Source organism: Tamandua tetradactyla, chromosome 7, assembly GCF_023851605.1.
Source record: "Tamandua tetradactyla isolate mTamTet1 chromosome 7, mTamTet1.pri, whole genome shotgun sequence".
Taxonomy (NCBI): Eukaryota; Metazoa; Chordata; class Mammalia; order Pilosa; family Myrmecophagidae; genus Tamandua; species Tamandua tetradactyla.
In genome coordinates, this window is record NC_135333.1 from 124207877 (window position 1) to 124227007 (window position 19131).

A 19131-nucleotide genomic window follows, 5' to 3' on the forward strand; every position below is an offset into this window, starting at 1 on the left:
AGCTTTAAATTCTACTTTTCAGGGTACACCCCACACCCCACCCTAGAAAATTCCTAAAAGGCAGGCTCCCGCTGTCCACCACCTTCTTCCCCTGGCACGCATAGAGAAAATTAGGTTAATTGCAGGAACTTAGCTGAAGAAAAAGACTTGACTCTCCAACTCTCAGCCACAGCTGCATGGTTCAAGGTCCAAACTCCATTGCTTTCACAGGAGCACTTTGCATAAGCCTGAACCATCAGCAGTTCCACTATCAACCTGCCCTAACATAATTTATTGATCTACTATATATAGTTGGGGGGGGGGGGGAAGGGAGGCAAGGAAGAGAGAAAGCTGAGTGGAAGTGACCTAAGAACATAATCTCATATATAGGTGGAAAGGTATCACAATTTCAGAGGCATAAGTGACTACAGATTCCTTGTATTAGTGGAGGAAACAGACCTAAAGTGAGAAAATCATTTTCCCGCTTTTGACCTGACAGAGCTGGGACAAGAACCCAGGTCTGTTCCCCAGACCAGGGATCTGCAGTTGTCTTCCAGTTGGGGTTTATGTGTGTCCACCCACTTACTGAGTGCCTACTTCATGCATGAGAGAAGTGAGTCTAAATGGTAACCTTGGATTTCAAAAAAGTGGCATGAACATCACTAGTATAACCAGCTGCGTGGGTTTGCCTGGGACTGAAGTAGGTTTTGTGCACATAGGACTTTGGGTGCTAAAACTAGCACAAACTGAGGTGAGTTCGCCATTCTAAATTAACAAGGTACATAATACTCATTCAAGTCATCCAGGACTTCACAATCTCAAAATGTTCCTGGGACGGGGAGGAGGAATGGGGTTGGGGGGAGGTTGAGGGGTGGTGAAAAGCGAGATTGTGAGGCCCTGACTTCCTAGGCAAAACCAAAATGACCGGTTACTGGTCTTCCTACACTCCGTCTAATTCCTGAACACCCTTCCTTCTTCCTCTCATTAAAATTCCAAGTCCATGTAAGGGATATGAGAGAACTTTGCCAAGATGTAAATGTTTTATATGATCGTGGTAGTTATACACAACTATATCCACTTGCCAAAACACATTAAAAGCACTCACTTAAATTTGATGAATTTCATTGTATACAAATTATACTTTAATAAAGCTGACAGAAAAAAAAAGATTGGTTTCTAATAGGAGCTGGGAGGGCAGCAATCTGATTAAACTAATTCATATTCATTAACCCTTTCAGAGATACTCACTTTTTAAAAAGATGTCCCATAGTAAAAACATGTACATTTCAGATACAGTGGGGCAGTATTTGTGGTAGACCTCTTCTCGGTGTTCATAAATTATGTTAATAAGTAGCATTTCTCTAAGTACTTACTAACACGCCAGGCACCAAGCCAAATGCTATTCATCCTTGCTACTCGAAGTAAGATCCACAGATCAGCAGCATCCCAATCATCTGGGGGGAACTTATTCCAAATGCAGAATCTTGGGTCCCACCCCAGACTTAGTGAATTTTAATTTGCATTTTAACAAGATCCCCAAATGATTTCTAAGCACGTTGAAGTTTGAGAAGTGCTTTGCATGCCTTATGTGATTAAGTTCATGTGTCAACTTGGCTAGGTTACGGTATCCAGCAAACACTGGCCCAAATGTTACTATGAGAGTGTATGATGGACTTAAATCATTAGTCAGTTGATTACATCTATTATTGATTACATCTATAATCAACAAAGGAGATTGCCTTCAGCAAGAAGCGAAGTCTCATCCAATCAGTTGAAGACCTTAAAGGGAAAAGTGATGATTTCAGCAGTCAGAAAGAATTTCTCTACTTTGACCAGCCAGCTCCTCCTGGGAAATTCATCGAAACCTTCTTCAGCATCCCCCACTTGCAGCCTGCCCTACAGAATTCAGATTTACCAATCCTCACAGTCATGTGAGACAATTCCTATGATAAATCTCATAATATTTGTATGTGTGTGTGTATCCTGTCAGTTCTCTTTTTCTAGAGAACCTAATACACTTTATCTGTTTAAATTCTCACTAAAATTTTATGAGGTGGCTTTAAGTTTTTATTAATTCAACCAGTAATGATCATCTCTGCCTCTCTCATTTACCTAGTGATAGGTATAGAAGGGAGAAGAGAAAAGATGTCAGAGTACATTACTCTACATACATTTACACATGATCTTCCTGCTGTTTTCCTCCTTTCCCCCCCATCTTAAAAAAGTGGACAATGGATTTCTACGTAGCCAAAATATCTGAGATGAGAGGAAACAGGTACATAATGAACGTAAATACTATAAAGGATTCCAGGGTCTAAGGAAATAGCCAATACATAACAGTGAACGGCAAGTACCAGACTCTTACTGTAGAATGGCTGGGCCTAGACACAGCTGAGATTCTTGTTCCATGGCCCTAATCCTCACCTTCAGTTGTGCTCCCCCTTCCACTCCACACAGAGCTTTTGGCAGGCATCCCAGAGCTAGAACCACAGAACTCACCTAGAATGGTTTAAAGTCTATGGAAAAACTGCAGAGATACTTTAGGCCACTTAAAAATAATAATAAAACAACCACAGCACAATCAGAGTAACAGCCTGAACCAGGAAAAATCTATACTTTGTATGTTTTTGTGAGACAGCAGGGTAATATGACCGGCTACTCCTGGAAGAATACCCATTAGAGATCTGGCATCCTGGGAAATCATCAAATCCAAGGATGGAAATAGACCAATATAGGCCCAAGCCAGGGAGATGTGGTTAAGGAAAAAAAGGGAAATGAATGGCATGTGAAACCATCTCGTTAGAAAAAAGAAACTGAAGCACTAATACTGATTACCCTGAAAACAAGATCCAAACAAAGGTATGGACATGGTCATTCAAGAGAGATCACTACAGAGTATATAAAATTTTATTAAAATTGGGATTAATTACAAACTATACAATAAAAATGAAAATATATATATATGAGGCATTGTCTTTTTATCCTACAGAAAAGAGGATGTAAATGAGACCCATGGCAAAGAGCCATCCCTGATAATTTTGTTCCTTTCAAACATCCATGGACATTTATTTTAAATATAAATGACACAAATCTTTATTTTTAAAATAACATTAAGGCATTACCCATAGGCTAAACTGTACCCAGGAATTCCTTATCACTGCTATTTCACCACAATTTCAGAAACATGGAAAATGGAGCAATCCCAGGCTCTAATAGTTCTAATATTCACATTATGGGCTATCTATCAACATTAAGATGATAAGAAGGTTGCTCATGCTATAGGAAAGTTCAGGGAAGGTAATTTCACCACTTTGGGTTATCATCAAGGAAGATGAAACACACGGTTAGGATATATGGGAGTCTACATTTTGGGAGGTTGCAAAACTATCTCCATCCCCACTAAAGCAGGCTGTCAGGGGACATAAGTGTGAGTCTATTTTGTTTATTCCCAGAAGGCTCTGGTTGCCATCACCTAAGGCACCAAACACTTCTTTGCAAGGCAGTAACCATCTTGAATTCAACTTAACGATACTCTTAAATCCATAAGCTTCATCACCAAAGACATCATTGGCTCATCACAATTATACAGGCTCCCCTTAAAAAAATCAACTTCTGCTACATTGAAAAGAAACAAAAGATTTAGTGCATTTGCCTTGTGCAACGGGCATTTTATGTGCTTACTATTTGATTTCACTGCCTATAGAAAATGTAGGTACAATAAATCTGTCAAACTCTCCTCTCCTTGGTTCAGATAAAATTCTTGGCACTTCAACATAGGTTATTACTTCATATGTCAGGCCTGAGTCCAAGGAATACTAGAAGGACATTTAATTTTCTTTCCTCCTATTTCAACCCTCACTACTCAATTCAGAGATAAGTCATGATGACAGAGCTAGGGACCATTTTACACCAGCATCCATCCATCTGAGCCCATCTTTTTTCTGTAACAACAACAAAAAGATCAAGGACAACTGCATAATCCGTATCCATTCCCAAGCCTTTCATGGATATCAAGGCTGGGGGGCGGGGGTGGAGTTCTATTTGAGTCCTTTCTTCCATCAACCTCTAAAGTATATGCCAAATGGGGACTTGGGTAAAGAGAAAACAATCAATGCAGAGGGCTGGGCTCAAGAAGAAGCTGTATTAGGACAAAATGGAACATGAGGACCCAAAGAGTGATCATAAGCAAAATCCTCTTTGTAACACACATAAAAGTCATGAGTTTGAGGGGAAAAATAAACTAGTTTGGGTGGAATGCATTGGCTGATAGGAATATCTCATTACAAAATACCGACTTGTTAAATTTTCCTTGTTTATGGTTATTGTGATCCTCTGGTCTCCTGAAAGCATCTGAGAGGGAAAGTGAAGGGGAAACATTTCAGGCCAGCTGCCTCTTATACTCCCATTAATGGGAGTCATGCTCTACACAACCTAGTCAGATCAATTAGAGGCAATAGATTTCCAATGCTGATGTGACCCTGAGCCAGGGGGCCAATTTACAGCGTCATTATTTGCCGAGCAAGATGCTGATGTAGCAGCAGACATGGCTCCAATGTCCAATTCACTCCACAGTTATCCCTTCAATCCTTTTTGATGAGATTGGTCTGGGAGATGAGACTGTGCTGAAATTGCAGGAGCTGTAACTGCCAGAGGAAATAAAATGGGGGGGGTTAAGTAGTGACTGAGCCAGTAGACTAAGTGCTAAGAGGGAGAAAAGAGTAGCTCCTAAAGGTTTACAAAGTGGAGCAGTCTTGAGCACACAGAGACTTTTCTAAAGCATCTGGGGTGGAGCCTCACAGGCAGACAAGCAGGCAGGGCAAGGACATACAGCACACCAAAGAGATAATGTCCCTCACTGACTAAGAGCAACTTTCATTCTGCAGAACTGATTGTCATCTCCACTGCATTCAGCTCAGTGGTTCAACTACCAGACAAGGAATAACAATGTATTTGACTTTACTCAGCCCAGATTTAAACAGTGAAAACAATGGTCTTGAGATAGAAACTATACTTCACAAGGTATTTAATAAATGGAAAAGGAGAACCTTTCCCTAGGCCACAATCTTTTCTCACTGAAACAGACTGGAAGCAAGCTACAACTTCCCTAAGCAGCTATTCTGAGGAAGGCACCGAAGTCCCCAGGGAATCCTGAGACCACTTCTACAACTGAATTATTTTTTTCAGAGCAACTTATGCTCAAATACGCTAGTCTCGATTTCTGTAAATAAGGAAAAATTCAGTATAAATACAATTCAGAGGTTGCCACAGTTCTTTAGAGAGAGAAAAGTTTACCACAATTCACAAAGGCATTCAAGGTTTCCCAATATAAAGTTCTTTCTATCCTAAAACTTTAAGCCCTAGCACCTGCCCAAATACTGCTCATTTTTCAGTTATTACTATATGTCTATGTGCTGTCAACTGAGGTAGTTGTCACCTTATGACAGTTTAGAGTTGGGGAAACACTGGTGGAAATAACTAACTGGCTACTTGAAGGGGAATCTCAGTGCTGACATTTTGGAAGTCGGCAAAGGAGCCCAGAACCTTTACCTACTAAATGGCTGGCCTGAAGGAGTCATTACAGCTTTTAGAAAATCATCTGCCTTGCCCATGAGCATGAAAAACCAGCAAGCATGATGCTGTGCTCATCATGAGCTTTTATCTTCTTGGCTAAATTAATTATAAGCTTTTTTCAAGGTACCAGGCTGAAGATCATGAAGACAGAACCCAGCAAATGAGAGACACTTGGGAATTTGCTCCTTCATAAATGGCAATTGCTGGTTTATCAGGATACTTTCCAATGGCCAAGGAATCTGAAACTAATACCATTGTAATGAAAGGTAGCACGAATCTCTGGTAGGAAATGAAACTGCAAATAAGTATAAGATCCTGGAAAAATGTCTAGTCCTAGTGGCTGAATGAAAAGCCAGAGCAGGAAGACTACCTGGAGGTCTATTTCCTAGCAATGCAAAATGCAGCAGCTACAGAGCTACAACTTGTGCATCAAGAAACTTTGTAGATAGTTTCAGTGCCGATAAATTAGTCAGAATTGGGGGTGGGGAGTAAAGGGGGAGGTTGCTCAAGTGGTAAGGAAGGCTGAAAGGAATGTAGAATGAGTAGATAAAGGAAGGGAAAGGAAAAGGAGATAGTTGCTTGATTCCATAGCATCTCAAAGATATGTGATCCATTGCCAGAAAAAATGGAGAACCTATCAAAGGCATATAAATCCCCCCAATACTACCACTTCTCCTAGCAGGCAGGAATAATGCTATAAACCAAGGGGAAGAAGGTATAAGAAAAGAAGCAAACACTGAATACTGCATACTACACAGGTGAGTAACAGACCCTTCCTGAAAGGGTAAAGGGGACAGGTAGGAGAGGCAGCCAAGGAGGAATGGGAAGAGAAGAGTACAAATGTACTTTTAACAAGGAAAGGAAAGTTGAATAGAATAAAAAGCCACAATGGCCTTGTCTACAGAAGAGCCTAAAGGCTGGCAAGACTCAGTATGAGAATTAATGCAAAGCTCAACCAACCACAACAGCTCTTGGAGCTTTAATGAACAATCCTATGGGGTCTTGTCACTCTGGAGCACCGGCTTGTTCTGGAACATGAATTTGTTATATTTTTACAAATACACTTAGTTAAAAAAATAAGACAGTCAAATAAAAATCCATCTTTTCAAAACAGTTAAATCAAGAATGTTTCTCAAGTCACTAAAATAAAAGCTGAAGTGAAGGAGGCTCAGATTTGTGAATTTCTTATGGAAGATGCAGCTTTTAGTCTGAAAACCTTATAGCGCTTAAAACAGTCCTCACTCCTGAATGCCGGCCACAGTGGAAAGACACCACGGTAGGCAGAAATGCCACGACTGAATAAACTTTCAAAGAGCTAGAAGGCCATATAAGCTGTGGGCACCCAGTGTCTTTGGGAACACAGAGGTGGGCTGACAGTTTAACCAGTGGGAAGCAAACTGTCCACAGCATTCATTACTTTACCACCCTCCTTCTCCAGGAATTCCATAGAGACCACCGAGACCAGATCCAGAAGGAGGTCTTACTGAGGCCTCTAATTCCAGTGGGAGAATTTCTGTACTATCTCACCCTGTTTCAAAGGGTTCAGAAGCAATTACACAACATCTGCAACATGGACCATGGAGGTACCAAGCCAGTCGCATAAAAATAATTGAACACCACCTAAGGCAGGAAGTTGTTCTGTGTGACAGTGGGGCACCAAGAATCTGAGTCCTCCTCCTCAGAGGATGTGTCCTCAAAGACTTCAGCCTGGGCAATAATGCTCCCTAATCCATACTCTTGCTCATGGACAGAAACCTCATTAGGGGTCAGGTGGCAGGAACCTTCCACAAAGTCAGCAAATCTGGAAAAGAAAAGATAATACTTTAGGAACCTGCCCTCTGTTCTTTCTGGTTTTCCTTCAAATTAAGAACAAATTGATACTGTTCATATGCTCATAGCTCAAATTATATTAAGTCTAGTCAAAATCTCTGCTAAAGTAAGAAATGAGAAAAGGAAAACTGGGATCATAAGTCAAGATCCTCTGCAACTCCATCCTGCTTAACGCATGAGCCTATCCTTTTCAGTCATAAAGTGCTAAGGTCCCATTAGTCCCATTATCAAGAATCCTGATAAAAGAAGATTAAGGGACATTATACATTTATTAGTGTTTATGGCCCTATAAACTTTATACCATCAGGATTCCAAATTGAAGCTTCACATATTCATTGGTATTGTTGCTCCCAACTAAAAAGAGGGTGGAAGTGGGGCAAAGCAACCTACTCGGAGAACAATGCCAAGGGAAAACCTCACGATACTCGAGTCTTCCTATCTCAATGGTACAATCAAATTGGGGTAGATGGTTCCTTAAGACTTGAGGAAACAGGCTACAACTAAATATATGATGATATGCTTAGCTTTTTCTTAACTACTCCTAGGTTAACAGGAAAACAGAAGCCACACATACAACACAATTATCTCTATTAGAATACTGTTAGAACTCAATATTACAATAATCCTGACAGATGCTTGGTATATCTGGCTCAGAGTTTACCTTTTTGGAGACTGGATTCGAGAAACAGTTTTCCAAGCAGAGCAGTCTGGACTGCAACAAAATTCTCGAAGTTTGTCTAAAGCCTTTTGGGTCTCCACCTCTCCTTGTATCCGATACTCTTCTTCTGTCAGGAGACGAGGGGGGACAGGCTTTTCTGTTGTTTTACACATCTTTCTGTGCTCACCAAAATAACATCACGAATCATCAATCAATAATCCATACCCATCCTTACCTCTAGCTCTCTTCAGTGAGCCAACCAGAGAATATACAGCCTGCACCTTAAGTGTCACCCCACCCCCACCCTGCCACTTTCCTCCCAAAGATATTTGTAGTTTTAATGGACTCATAACACATTGGACTATGAGTGACATATCATAGCAGCCAATATTATTCACTAATGCAAAGTTACTTATTTCCAATAAATGGAAAAATAACAAAAAAGTGATAGTATAAGATTATGGCCCAGCAACTTGGTTCCCCAAACTGAAGGAATCACTTTGTATTCAATACAACAACCACTGATAACCTCAGAACATATGACCATTGCATTTTCACCATGCCTAGATGGTAACGAGCTATGAATTATATCCTAAAATGAGAAGAGTGCTCCCAGAGCAACCTGATAGTCTGAAAGTAGGTGACCTCGGACATGTGGTAGAAGGGATATAATGTGTACCACCTAGTGGTAACAAGGACACATGGCACTTTATTGGATGCTTTTATTTTATATAAAATGACTAGAATAAAAATACAAAAAGTTCTACAGGGAGAACTAAAACACTAGACTCAGGAACAACAGCAGAAACACAATACAATAACTTTTCATTAACAAAGGGGCTTCTGGGTCAACACCTCTGTATCCTTGAGATATAACTGCATCCCACATTGTATTTGTCAAAACAACGTTACAATGCCCTTCAGTCACCTGTAGGTGATGTACAGCCAATGAATAGGGTAGTCCAGGTTCTTAGTGCACAGTGCAATGACGATAATGGCAAGGGCTATGTGCGGTATCTGGATGCCAGAATACATGAAACATAAACCCATTAGCTGCAAGGTCCAGGTCAACAGGTTGATGCTTCGTTCATTCTCCAAAGGCCCATACTTGTAACACACTGCAAAACTCATGAATCCAACTGTGAGGATGTAGCCTATGAAAAGAGTTATCAGAAGATATTCCTCTTCATCTATATCTGTAGAGAACAGTAGTAAATTCACTACACAGCACCCACTGAACCAGGAAATGGGACAGGATCTTTACTCAACCAGTCACACCTTTTCTATGATTATGATATATTTATCTCTGAAAGTTTCTATCCTTTCTTTTATCTGATGTATCTGTCCCAAAGTTATCTGGAGCATTAAAGCTACATGTTGAACAACTCTAGAAAAATCTATATATGAAGATTTAAAAAAAGATTTTAAAAAATCAATACATGAAGATCCAGATTAATCAATTCTCAAAAGTGATAATCAAGGACTACCATCTACAGACCAAACGATTCTCATTTTATAGAAAAGATTCACTGCAGAGTCCTTTACTTAAGGTTCCCAAGTATAGTTTATATATTAATAAAGTCCATTTACAACTTTAAAGAAAGATGCCTATTGTGTAAAAAGATGTACATTTATAAATACCAACAATTTAGTCTTCTCCCAAGCAGCACCATTTAATATAAGAAAGGGGACAATGTAGAAGGGTTAGAAATGTATGAAAATCCTTTATTTTTAAAAGTTAGTAAAATGACATGACTATTAATTCCTGTAAGCAGACAGCAGTCTTTTTATGATCAAATTAACTAAACATCTTATAACCATATGAAAAGGAACAGCAAAATCAACAATACTTACTTAAAAGATACTGCCAGTAATACCTCCAGATCTCTTGTAAATTTTTAAAAACTAGTTGAATGAGGTACAAAGAAAAGGACCAGCCTCCCACCAGGATGACATAAATGGGACTTTTCTAGGACAGAGGGCAGAGGTGAAAGCAAAAAGTTACAACAGGCTTTCCACATATAAGAGAAACAAAATGGAACTAAGATATTAAAAAAATTCAACCCACTCAAAATGCAGAAAAACTCATCCCTTAAAAAGATGCCCTTTATATTTAAAACGGTATAATCTTCAAGGAACACCAGGAAGATGAGATGCTAAGTAATTTAAAAACCTGGCCATGTAATGAAAAACCAGGAAAGACTTTAATTCACTCCAATGATCACAGGATTTTATACAAAAAGTAAAGTTTGTACATAATCAGACCCCAAGTTACACTGTGGAAAGTATCTTTCTGAATCAAGGAAAGAGCAGGACACTGACCTATCAGCCATTTCAATGTTCTAACACTCTCCAGGAAAACAATCCTTTGGCTGTCTAAGCTCATCCTACCTGCATATGTGGATTCTGCTACTTACCTTGGGCATAAACTTGGACAGTATGAAAATGATGATTAGTAGAGAGGCCACAATTCCCACACTCATCCCAGTGGAATAGTAGAAAATTTGACTTCTGCAGAGATAAAATTTACTTAATTATAAGTATATACTTCATATATGGCATTGTTCAAACAAGGACAACTATCCCAGACGAAAGGCAGAAAAAGGTACAATATTGAGCATATATTGGACAAAAATGAGGTCAGAGAAGTGTAGAGATTGGTACAATATAGCTGCTGCAAGATTATGAGTATCAATTCCCATAAAATTCTCTCAAATAAATATTTTCCAATAATAAACCTCTACTTAGCCTCCCACCCCAACCCCTAGCATCTCTCCCAACCCAATTTTCAGTAATAATCCTTCTTCTGAGGAACTGAACAGCTTCTTTAGGGAGAAGAAAGGGGCAAGAATACTGCCCAGGTGGAGACTGGAACTGAACTTCTTACCCAGAAAGACAAATCAAACACATGGCCTAGCACAGACAGCTCCTATTCCCATCCAGGCTTTTCTACCAGATACTCCTTTCTCACTGTGAGTTTCTCTCAGGATCCCAAAATAAAGATTGACTTCCACCAAACCCTCCAGCCAAACCTCAATTCTAACTGCTATTCTCTCATGCACTACTCCACAAATACTCTTTTCATTTGTGTACAAAGTCAATGTTGATTCTACCTTTGTTCAATGTTTGTTAATACATTTTTTCTTTATATGTGTACATGTCAATTTCACCTATCTTAGCTAGTAGAGTCCTAAAGGCAGGAAATGAGTAAGTGGATGATGTTTGTCTCTTTGCCTCTGAACAGCATGAAACTAATCAACACATGGCCTTGTGTAGATGAAAGTTTAACAGTTTATATCTAGTGATGTAAATAGTGGTGATGTTCAACTTCATAGCATGCACTAAATCCCATCACATGATGGGACAACTTAAAGGGAGAACTTCATATTGTCAATCTTATTCAATAAGAGAAAAACAAAAATCATAATATGAATTATTAAAAAAAAAAAAACTCCAATAGGCAATGGCTTAGCCATAAAGGTTCTGGAACAGAGTATGGCAGAACTTGAAGTTTCTAAGACAGAAGTCAGGCAGGGTGGGTCTGAGCCTCACCATACTGTACACGCTGAGAACCTACCTGCTCAGCAAGTCTCCACAAAAAAATAACATAATTCCAAAGAGGAAAACGAAGAAGAGTTTGGGATCAAATTCTGAAATAAATAAAGACTTACGTTTAATAGCAGAAGGAAACAGTTTAAAGTACTATATAATAAAAGACAATTTTGGTATTATTGGTCAGCTACAGTAAAAGAAATGCAAAGAGCCCACCTAAACAGATATGCAAATTCCACACACAGCATGGGCACCCTTCCAATGAGAAAACATAATTATGTCTGTGTCTTACATGTATTCTCCCAAAAATCTTATTTTTCTTTTGGCTACTTACCCTAAGGGGAAAAGAAACTAAGCTTTGCTTTGGACGGAGCAAGGCATGGTGCCTTCGGCATTCACACAACTGTCCACAAGGAGTCTCCACTACTCTTTCAAACCTTAAGTCATTCACAGGCATGGAATTCAACAACTCTGCCTAGGGCTTTGGGTCAGGGCCTTCCTTCTGTTGCTCTCTAGCTGGCTGCTTTTCTTGTCCTTCAATACCTTCTACTTTCTTTTGCTACACACACTGTGCTGGAAAAGCCTACACTCAAGTCAGCTCACCAAGGACCAGGAGGCCCAAAAGGAAGCCTGTCAGTAGCATACCAGACACACACACACAGCTTTCACATTCAAGAGCTCTGCAGTCTAGGGGAGATCTAAAACAGAACAGGAGCAAGAGAGATTGGCATAGGAAGAAGAAGCAGCAAAAACAGGCCAATCTTAACCAACTAAAGAACCATGGAACCGTAGGACAATTGGAAGGTCACAACCTATTTTGTAGCAAAACCTAGGCACATTCCTACCACTTACAACATCCCAGGATGCTAGGTGTTAATGAGGGAGAAACCAAAAGTCAGAGAGAATTCAACAGGATAATGATCTACCTCCTCTGGGAAACTTTTTTTTTTCTTTTTTTTAACTTTTTTTATTAATTAAAAAAATTAACAAACAAAACATTAAGAGATCATTCCATTCTACATATACAATCGGTAATTCTTAATATCATCACATAGTTGCATATTCATCATTTCTTAGAACATTTGCATCAATTTAGAAAAAGAAATAAAAAGACAACAGAAAAACAAATAAAACGATAACAGAGAAAAAAAAGATTATACATACCATACCTCTGGGAAACTTTTTTTTTTTATTTATTTATTTTTTTTACATGGGCAGGCACCAGGAATCGAACCCGGGTCCTCGGGCATGGCAGGCAAGCACTCTTACCTGCTGAGCCACCGTGGCCCGCCCTGGGAAACTTTTTAAGACACCTGCAAGAGAAACAAAACTTCTCCCTGTTCCACTGAATAAGCCTTAAAAAACAGTGGACTTCCTCTTTATTCATGATTCCACAATTATCCTTTTTACAGTAATATTCAATTTTATCTTTCTGTTTTTATTGTTTAACCATTCATGTCTTCAAATGTAGGCATGTACATTTCAGGACATCTACCTATGTCTGGATATGCCCAGAAAGCAGTAACCAGTCTGTCTGATTTACGCTGAATAGCAACAGGCACATCAACTCAGGAATGCAAGTCTTCATAATTCTAAGTAAGGAGGTACTCAGAATGACCTGAGGTAGTGTCTTGATTCGCTCTGAAATGTCTGAAGAAGTGGTATATTCAGGGTTATAATGAGAATGAAAACTTGGGGTGACTTTTCTTTCTCGCCAAGCATACTTATTTAAAAATAATTTATTATACAAAAATTATACTTATCTTTAGTCCCTTCTCACTATAGAACCCATCAGAAAAACAGAGGTGAGACTTACTCCGGGTCACAAAGACAGTATATTTGGTGTCATCCTCTGTAATCTCAACTTTGAGGCAGGTTTTTGTGCTGTACAGACCCACATTAACATAGGTGTCATTCAATTTCTCCTTTAAAAAGGAGGAAAAAAAGTTCCAGATACTAAACTGCTCTAACTCCTTCAGTTTCTCTTCATTGTCTACCTGGGTGACTCGTACCAGTTTGGAACTATGTATCCGGATCTGCAAGACAAGTAAGATAAGGATGAGAGAGAAGAAAGAATTTTCAATTTTCACAAATATACATTTTTTAAAACCCTTAGAATAAATAGCTAAATCCAGGAATATAACCAGTTTTCCACAAGCCTTATCAGAAACACAGAGAAACAGCAGGTAAATTGGGCAAATAATATTGCACATGGTACAGAAAGACAGGTGTTAGAATACCTCATTGTTAAAATGATCTGAATCTAACTATCAGGCCAGAGCATAGGGGGAAAAAAGACTTCCTTATCAGTACAGCTATATATGAGAGATCATACAAAGCAGAGGCCTAGAGTATTAAGAAAATTGCAGGTATAAACAGCCCCAGAAAACTGAAACTCTTTCCCATAATGACAGGCTGAGTTCAACCCATTGTCACAAATCAATGATTATGGGTAAACGGTGGTTATAATATGCCCCAGATGGAGTACGATTTTTGTATCAGACAATAAAGAAAACACCACAATTCTACCTTTGTATTTTTGATGTGAACAACAAATGCCCTTATCAGTAGCTATGCTTGTAAAAGCAGCAACATTTCCAAAAGGACTTATTTTGTTCAATCACTATTAGAGCCAGACACTCCTGTTGGCCAGATGATTTAATAGTGTTATGAAATAAATGAGACCAAAGTCATTCTATTGAGAGGTGACTTCAGCTCAGGGGGGGTTCTGAAACATCTCATGTAGAATCAAAATAGAATAGGAGCAGCAAGTCAAAGGAGCTTGCATCAAGATAGGCATGCAACAATTTCCAGCCCAAAGAAGGCATAAGGTCTTTAAAGAGAGAGAGGGATGTGTGTTGGAAAAGAAAAGGAGGAAGTGTTTCCTAAGGAATTGTTACTTGGTTTGCTTAGGAATTCAGTGTTGTAAACTACTTAAGGGAGCAGAGAGAGAGGAACACAAAGTAGGCATAAATGATTATTGATAAAAAAAAATTCAGGATAATCTCAACCCTAACAAGGTTGCTAGCAATACATTTTGTGGGGGGGGGGGGAGTATCAAACTCATTAATCACAAACAGATACTCACAGAAGTTGGCTTTGCCAGGGACCTCTAAGTTCTTACCTGTATTCGTGTCCATAAATCATGCCACTTTGGGACAAGTACATTTTTATAACAAAGCTGTTGGCTGTTGACCCCATAATAACCTTGGGATTCCTGAAGCATGACTACGTGGACGTCAACTCCAGCTTTATGCAAAAAAAAAAGAAACAAGGATTAAATGTAATATAGCAGAGCAAGCCGATAATTTGTTTCAGAAAAAGAAAAATAAAATGGCTACTTTCTTAAAAGCCGTATTTCAGTTGGGGATTAAAATGTCAGCCAGACCAATATATAAGAAAAAACGGAGATCAGAGAAAGAATAAGGCAATCTCATTTCTGTGAAATTTAATTAACAAATACTACAAATAATTATTAACCCAGAACAAGTAATAATAAAAGCTACTAGTAAGTATTTGTAATGACGGACAGTATGCTAAGTAATTTGCATACTATCTCTCATATAACTCTCCCAAGAATCCTGGGAGATAGGTACTCCATAACCCTTACTTTAAAAATGAGGAAACAAATGCTTAAGGAAGATTAAGTAATTTGCCCAAAGTCACAAAACTAATAAATAGCCAGACTGAGACTCACACCCAGGTCTGACTGTGGCCTTAACACTAGTTATCCTCTTACCATTGTAAGGCACAGCTAGGGTAAACTAAAGTTAACCCCATCTGCTGACCTTTTCAGCCCTCTTCAGAATGGGATGAACAAAGTTGGCAATGTTTTTATATACATAGTACTTTCAGGGGATACTAAAAGATTGCAAAGTGGCTTTTTCCTAACTTTTGTTTTATCTCAAGTTTTAAGAGCAATCAATGATTATATACATCTCCCTTGTTCGATATAAAACAGAAGATTCTCTCCTTATTGTACTTACCAAGTTATCAAGTGCTACTGGAATGGGAAATTTAGTTATTACTTTGATTCTAAGTATAAAGGTGGGCAGAATTTAAATAAACTAAAAACCAAAAAGAATGCAATCAAACCTTAAGAAACTAAACCAAAATTACATAAAAGGCCATGATGCCAAGCCATTCAAAATGGTTTTAGACTGAAGCTAAGACTAATTCTGAAGTCAAATTCAGTCTCGAACCTATAAAGATGAGAGGAAAAACAATAAAACGCTTAGAAGAGAAAATAGGGGTAAATTTTCATGCCCTTGGATTAGGCAGTGGCTTCTTAGATATAACACCAAAAGTACAAGCAACCAGAGGAAAAATAGTAATTTGGACATCACCAAAATTAAAAACGTCTATGTTTAAAAAAGACACTATCAAGAAAGTGAAGACAACCCACAAAATGGAAGAAACCATTTGCAAATCAATGCAAGATTCACATTTATTAATACCTTTTCTCTCCCACAGTACCATGTAGCTCTACACCTTTTTGAGTTCCTTGTTATTGTCAAGATGGTAAGAAACCAGGTGTCAACAGCACAGACCATTCCAAAAATTTTATGACAAAAGAAAGCCTCATTGTTTTTAAAGTAACTTTAAAATGCCCCAAAGTTGGGTGGGCCACGGTGGCTCAGCAGGCAGAGTTGGAGACCTGGGTTCAATTCCTGGTGCCTGCCCACGCAGAAAAAAAAAAGTTCAAAGCCACTTTCCTAAGGAATAACACTTGTTTTATAAAGCAACGACAGAATTAACATCTTTATAAAATCAAACTCTTCTCAGAGTTCCACACCATTCAAGAGAAAGAATAAAAACGGGGGGAGGGGAATGAAAGAAAAAATTTTCTTAATTGCAACCTTCCATAGGCATCAGCACCTTGGCTAACCACATCTTTGGGAATTCACTGAGTGGGGGAAATAAATCAATTCAGCCTTTGGGGATGATCTGTGAGGACTGATCACTCCTTAAGCTATAACATAAATTTTTCGAAACACAGAACTGAAGGAAATAAGCTTCAACATATACAAGTTGTCAAAATGTTCATGTTGGTTTCTTGCGCTTCCCATGGCAAAATGACACACATTACCTCTATTTCTCTCCCCAAAGTGAGTTCACCTGCATGATAAAAAGGAGAGCAAACTAAACATTGAGGAAAACCTCTACTGAACCCAAAGATCTAGCTTTTCTAGGAAAATGCTTTCTTGGAATTCAGTGACTCACAAGCTATATTTACTTATAAAGCAATTATTCAACAGGTGATAACTTCATATTTACTTGTAATCATTACAAGCTTACTTTTCACCTACTTTTCAATCAATAAACACTGATCACTTACCATATATAGGCAGATGATAACAAAAATGATTGGACTGGAAAGAGTCCTAAAAAGTCATGAAAACAACCCGTTCAAATTCTTATGAAAAAGCCTCTACTACTTTCTGTCAAGCAGTAATCCAGTTCATCCTTAAACGCTTCCTAAAAACTAACATCTTAAATCAGTGGACCTAATAAAGAATTATTCAATAGGATACTGAGACAACTAACTTGTTATTTAGAAAATAAAATGTATCCAGATCCTCATCTCATACCAAATGGCCACATGAATTATAGATTAAAAAGTAAAATAAAGAAAAATTAAATCATACCATGAGAAGCTAGAATAAAATAACATTAATGCAATTCTGGAGTACTCTAAGCATAAATACAATGGAAAAATTCTAAAGATCAAAATCAAGTGATCACATAAAATATATATTTTATCTTAAAAATGAAAGGGGCAGCGGGCCGCGGTGGCTCAGCGGGCAGGGTGCTTGCCTGCCGTGCCGGAGGACCCCGGTTCGATTCCCGGCCCCAGCCCATGTAAAAACCAAACAAACAAACAAAATATAATAAAAACAAGAAAGTGTTGGGCGGGCCGCGGTGGCTCAGCGGGCAAAGTGCTTGCCTGCTATGCCGGAGGACCTCGGTTCGAGTCCCGGCCCCAGCCCATGTAACAAAAACGGAGAAACAGAATACAATAAAACAAGAAAATGTTTAAAAATGTTTCCCTTTCTTCCTTCCTTCCTTCCTTCTATCCTTCCTTCCTTCTCTCTGTCTTTCCTTTAAAAAAAAAAAAAAAAAAAAAAAAATGAAAGGGGCAAATTAAGGAAAAGTTCAAACACATTATTTAAAAAATATATTTCAAAAAGCTCATACGAATTGATTTTAAAAGTACACAAAAGGGGCAGGCCACGGTGGATCAGCAGGCAGAGTTCTTACCTGCCATGCCGGAGACCCAGGTTCGATTCTCGGTGCCTGCCCATGCAAAAAAAAAAAAAAAAAAAAAAGTATACAAAAGGCCAACTGATTTTCAACAAAGGTGCCAAGTTTATTCATGGAGTAGAAAGAATAGTCCCTTCCACAAATGGTGTTGGGAAAACTGAATTTCCACATGGAAAAGGATGAAGTTGGACCCCTACCTCAAACCATATACAAAAACTAACTTAAAATGCATCAGTGACTTAAATATAAGAGATAAACCATAAAACTCTTAGAAGAAAACATAGGGGTAAATATTCATGACCTTTGATGCAGCGGTGATTTCTCGGATATGACATCTAAAGCATAAGCAACCAAAGAAAAAAATAAAATTAGAATTTATCAAAATGAAAAGCTTTTGTGCATCAAAGGATATTATTAGAAAGTGAAAAAACCTACAGATGGGAGAAAATATTTGGAAACCATATAGTTGATAAGGGTTTACAATCCAAAAGCTATAAAAAGCTCCTACAACTTAACGATAAAAAGACAAGCAATCCAATTTAAAAACGGGCAAAGAACTTGAATAGATATTTCTCCAAAAAAGATATATGTGGTGGTTTGAAGTTTTATGTACACCAGAAAAACATTATTAAATCTAATCCATTCTTGTGAGTGTAAATCCACAGTAAGCAGGATCTTCTGATGAGGCTACTCCAGATAAAGTGTGACCTACGTCATTCAGGATGGGACTTAACCCTATAACTGGAGTCCTTTATAAAGACAATGAATACTGAAAGAAAGGGGGCGGGGAGAGAGAGAAAGAGGGAAGAGGGGGAGAGAGTGAGAGAGAGAGAGCATGTGTATGCCATATAAGCAAAAGCTGAAACTGATGAAACCGAGAAGAGAAGGGAGAAATCAGCAGGCGCTGCCATGTGCCTTGCCATGTGGCAAAGGACCCAAGGATCTCCAGCAGCCAGTCTTTGGGAAGAAAGCATAGCCTTGATTTAGACATTTTCCAAGACTCTAATTGTAAGCAAATAAATTTCCATTGTGTAAGCCCAAGCATTTCATAGTATTGCTCTGAGCAGCCTACAAAATTAAACAATATACACATGGCTAATAAGCACATGAAATGAAAAGAGGCTCAACAACAGTATCATTAGGAAAATGCAAATCAAAACCATGACTACGACTTCACACCCACTAGGATGACTATTATTGAAAAAAAGAAAGGAAAGAAAAAAAAAAAAGTGTTGGTAAGGATGTGGAGAAATGGGAACCTGTGTGCACTGCTGAAA

The 19131-nt window shown here is 38.5% G+C and overlaps 1 protein-coding gene across 5 annotated transcripts in view; it reads right to left on the reverse strand.

Annotated features, from left to right (window-relative positions):
- Positions 1–75: 75 nt before the first annotated feature.
- Positions 76–19131, reverse strand: part of NEMP1 (nuclear envelope integral membrane protein 1) — a 30789-nt gene continuing 11733 nt past the window's right edge. For 2 of the 5 annotated variants that reach the window (XM_077111107.1, XM_077111104.1), the window contains exons 2-9: positions 14715–14839; positions 13407–13626; positions 11616–11688; positions 10456–10549; positions 9893–10007; positions 8967–9192; positions 8042–8215; positions 76–7351 (exon numbers count right to left, since the gene is read on the reverse strand). In XM_077111107.1, the coding sequence (XP_076967222.1) occupies positions 7171–7351; positions 8042–8215; positions 8967–9192; positions 9893–10007; positions 10456–10549; positions 11616–11688; positions 13407–13626; positions 14715–14816 (1185 nt within the window). In that variant the 5' untranslated portion in view covers positions 14817–14839 and the 3' untranslated portion in view covers positions 76–7170. Of the gene's footprint in view, positions 7352–8041; positions 8216–8966; positions 9193–9892; positions 10008–10455; positions 10550–11615; positions 11689–13406; positions 13627–14714; positions 14840–17851; positions 17885–19131 lie in introns of those variants that run through there. The other 3 variants (XM_077111105.1, XM_077111106.1, XM_077111108.1) reach the window with 3 other exon arrangements.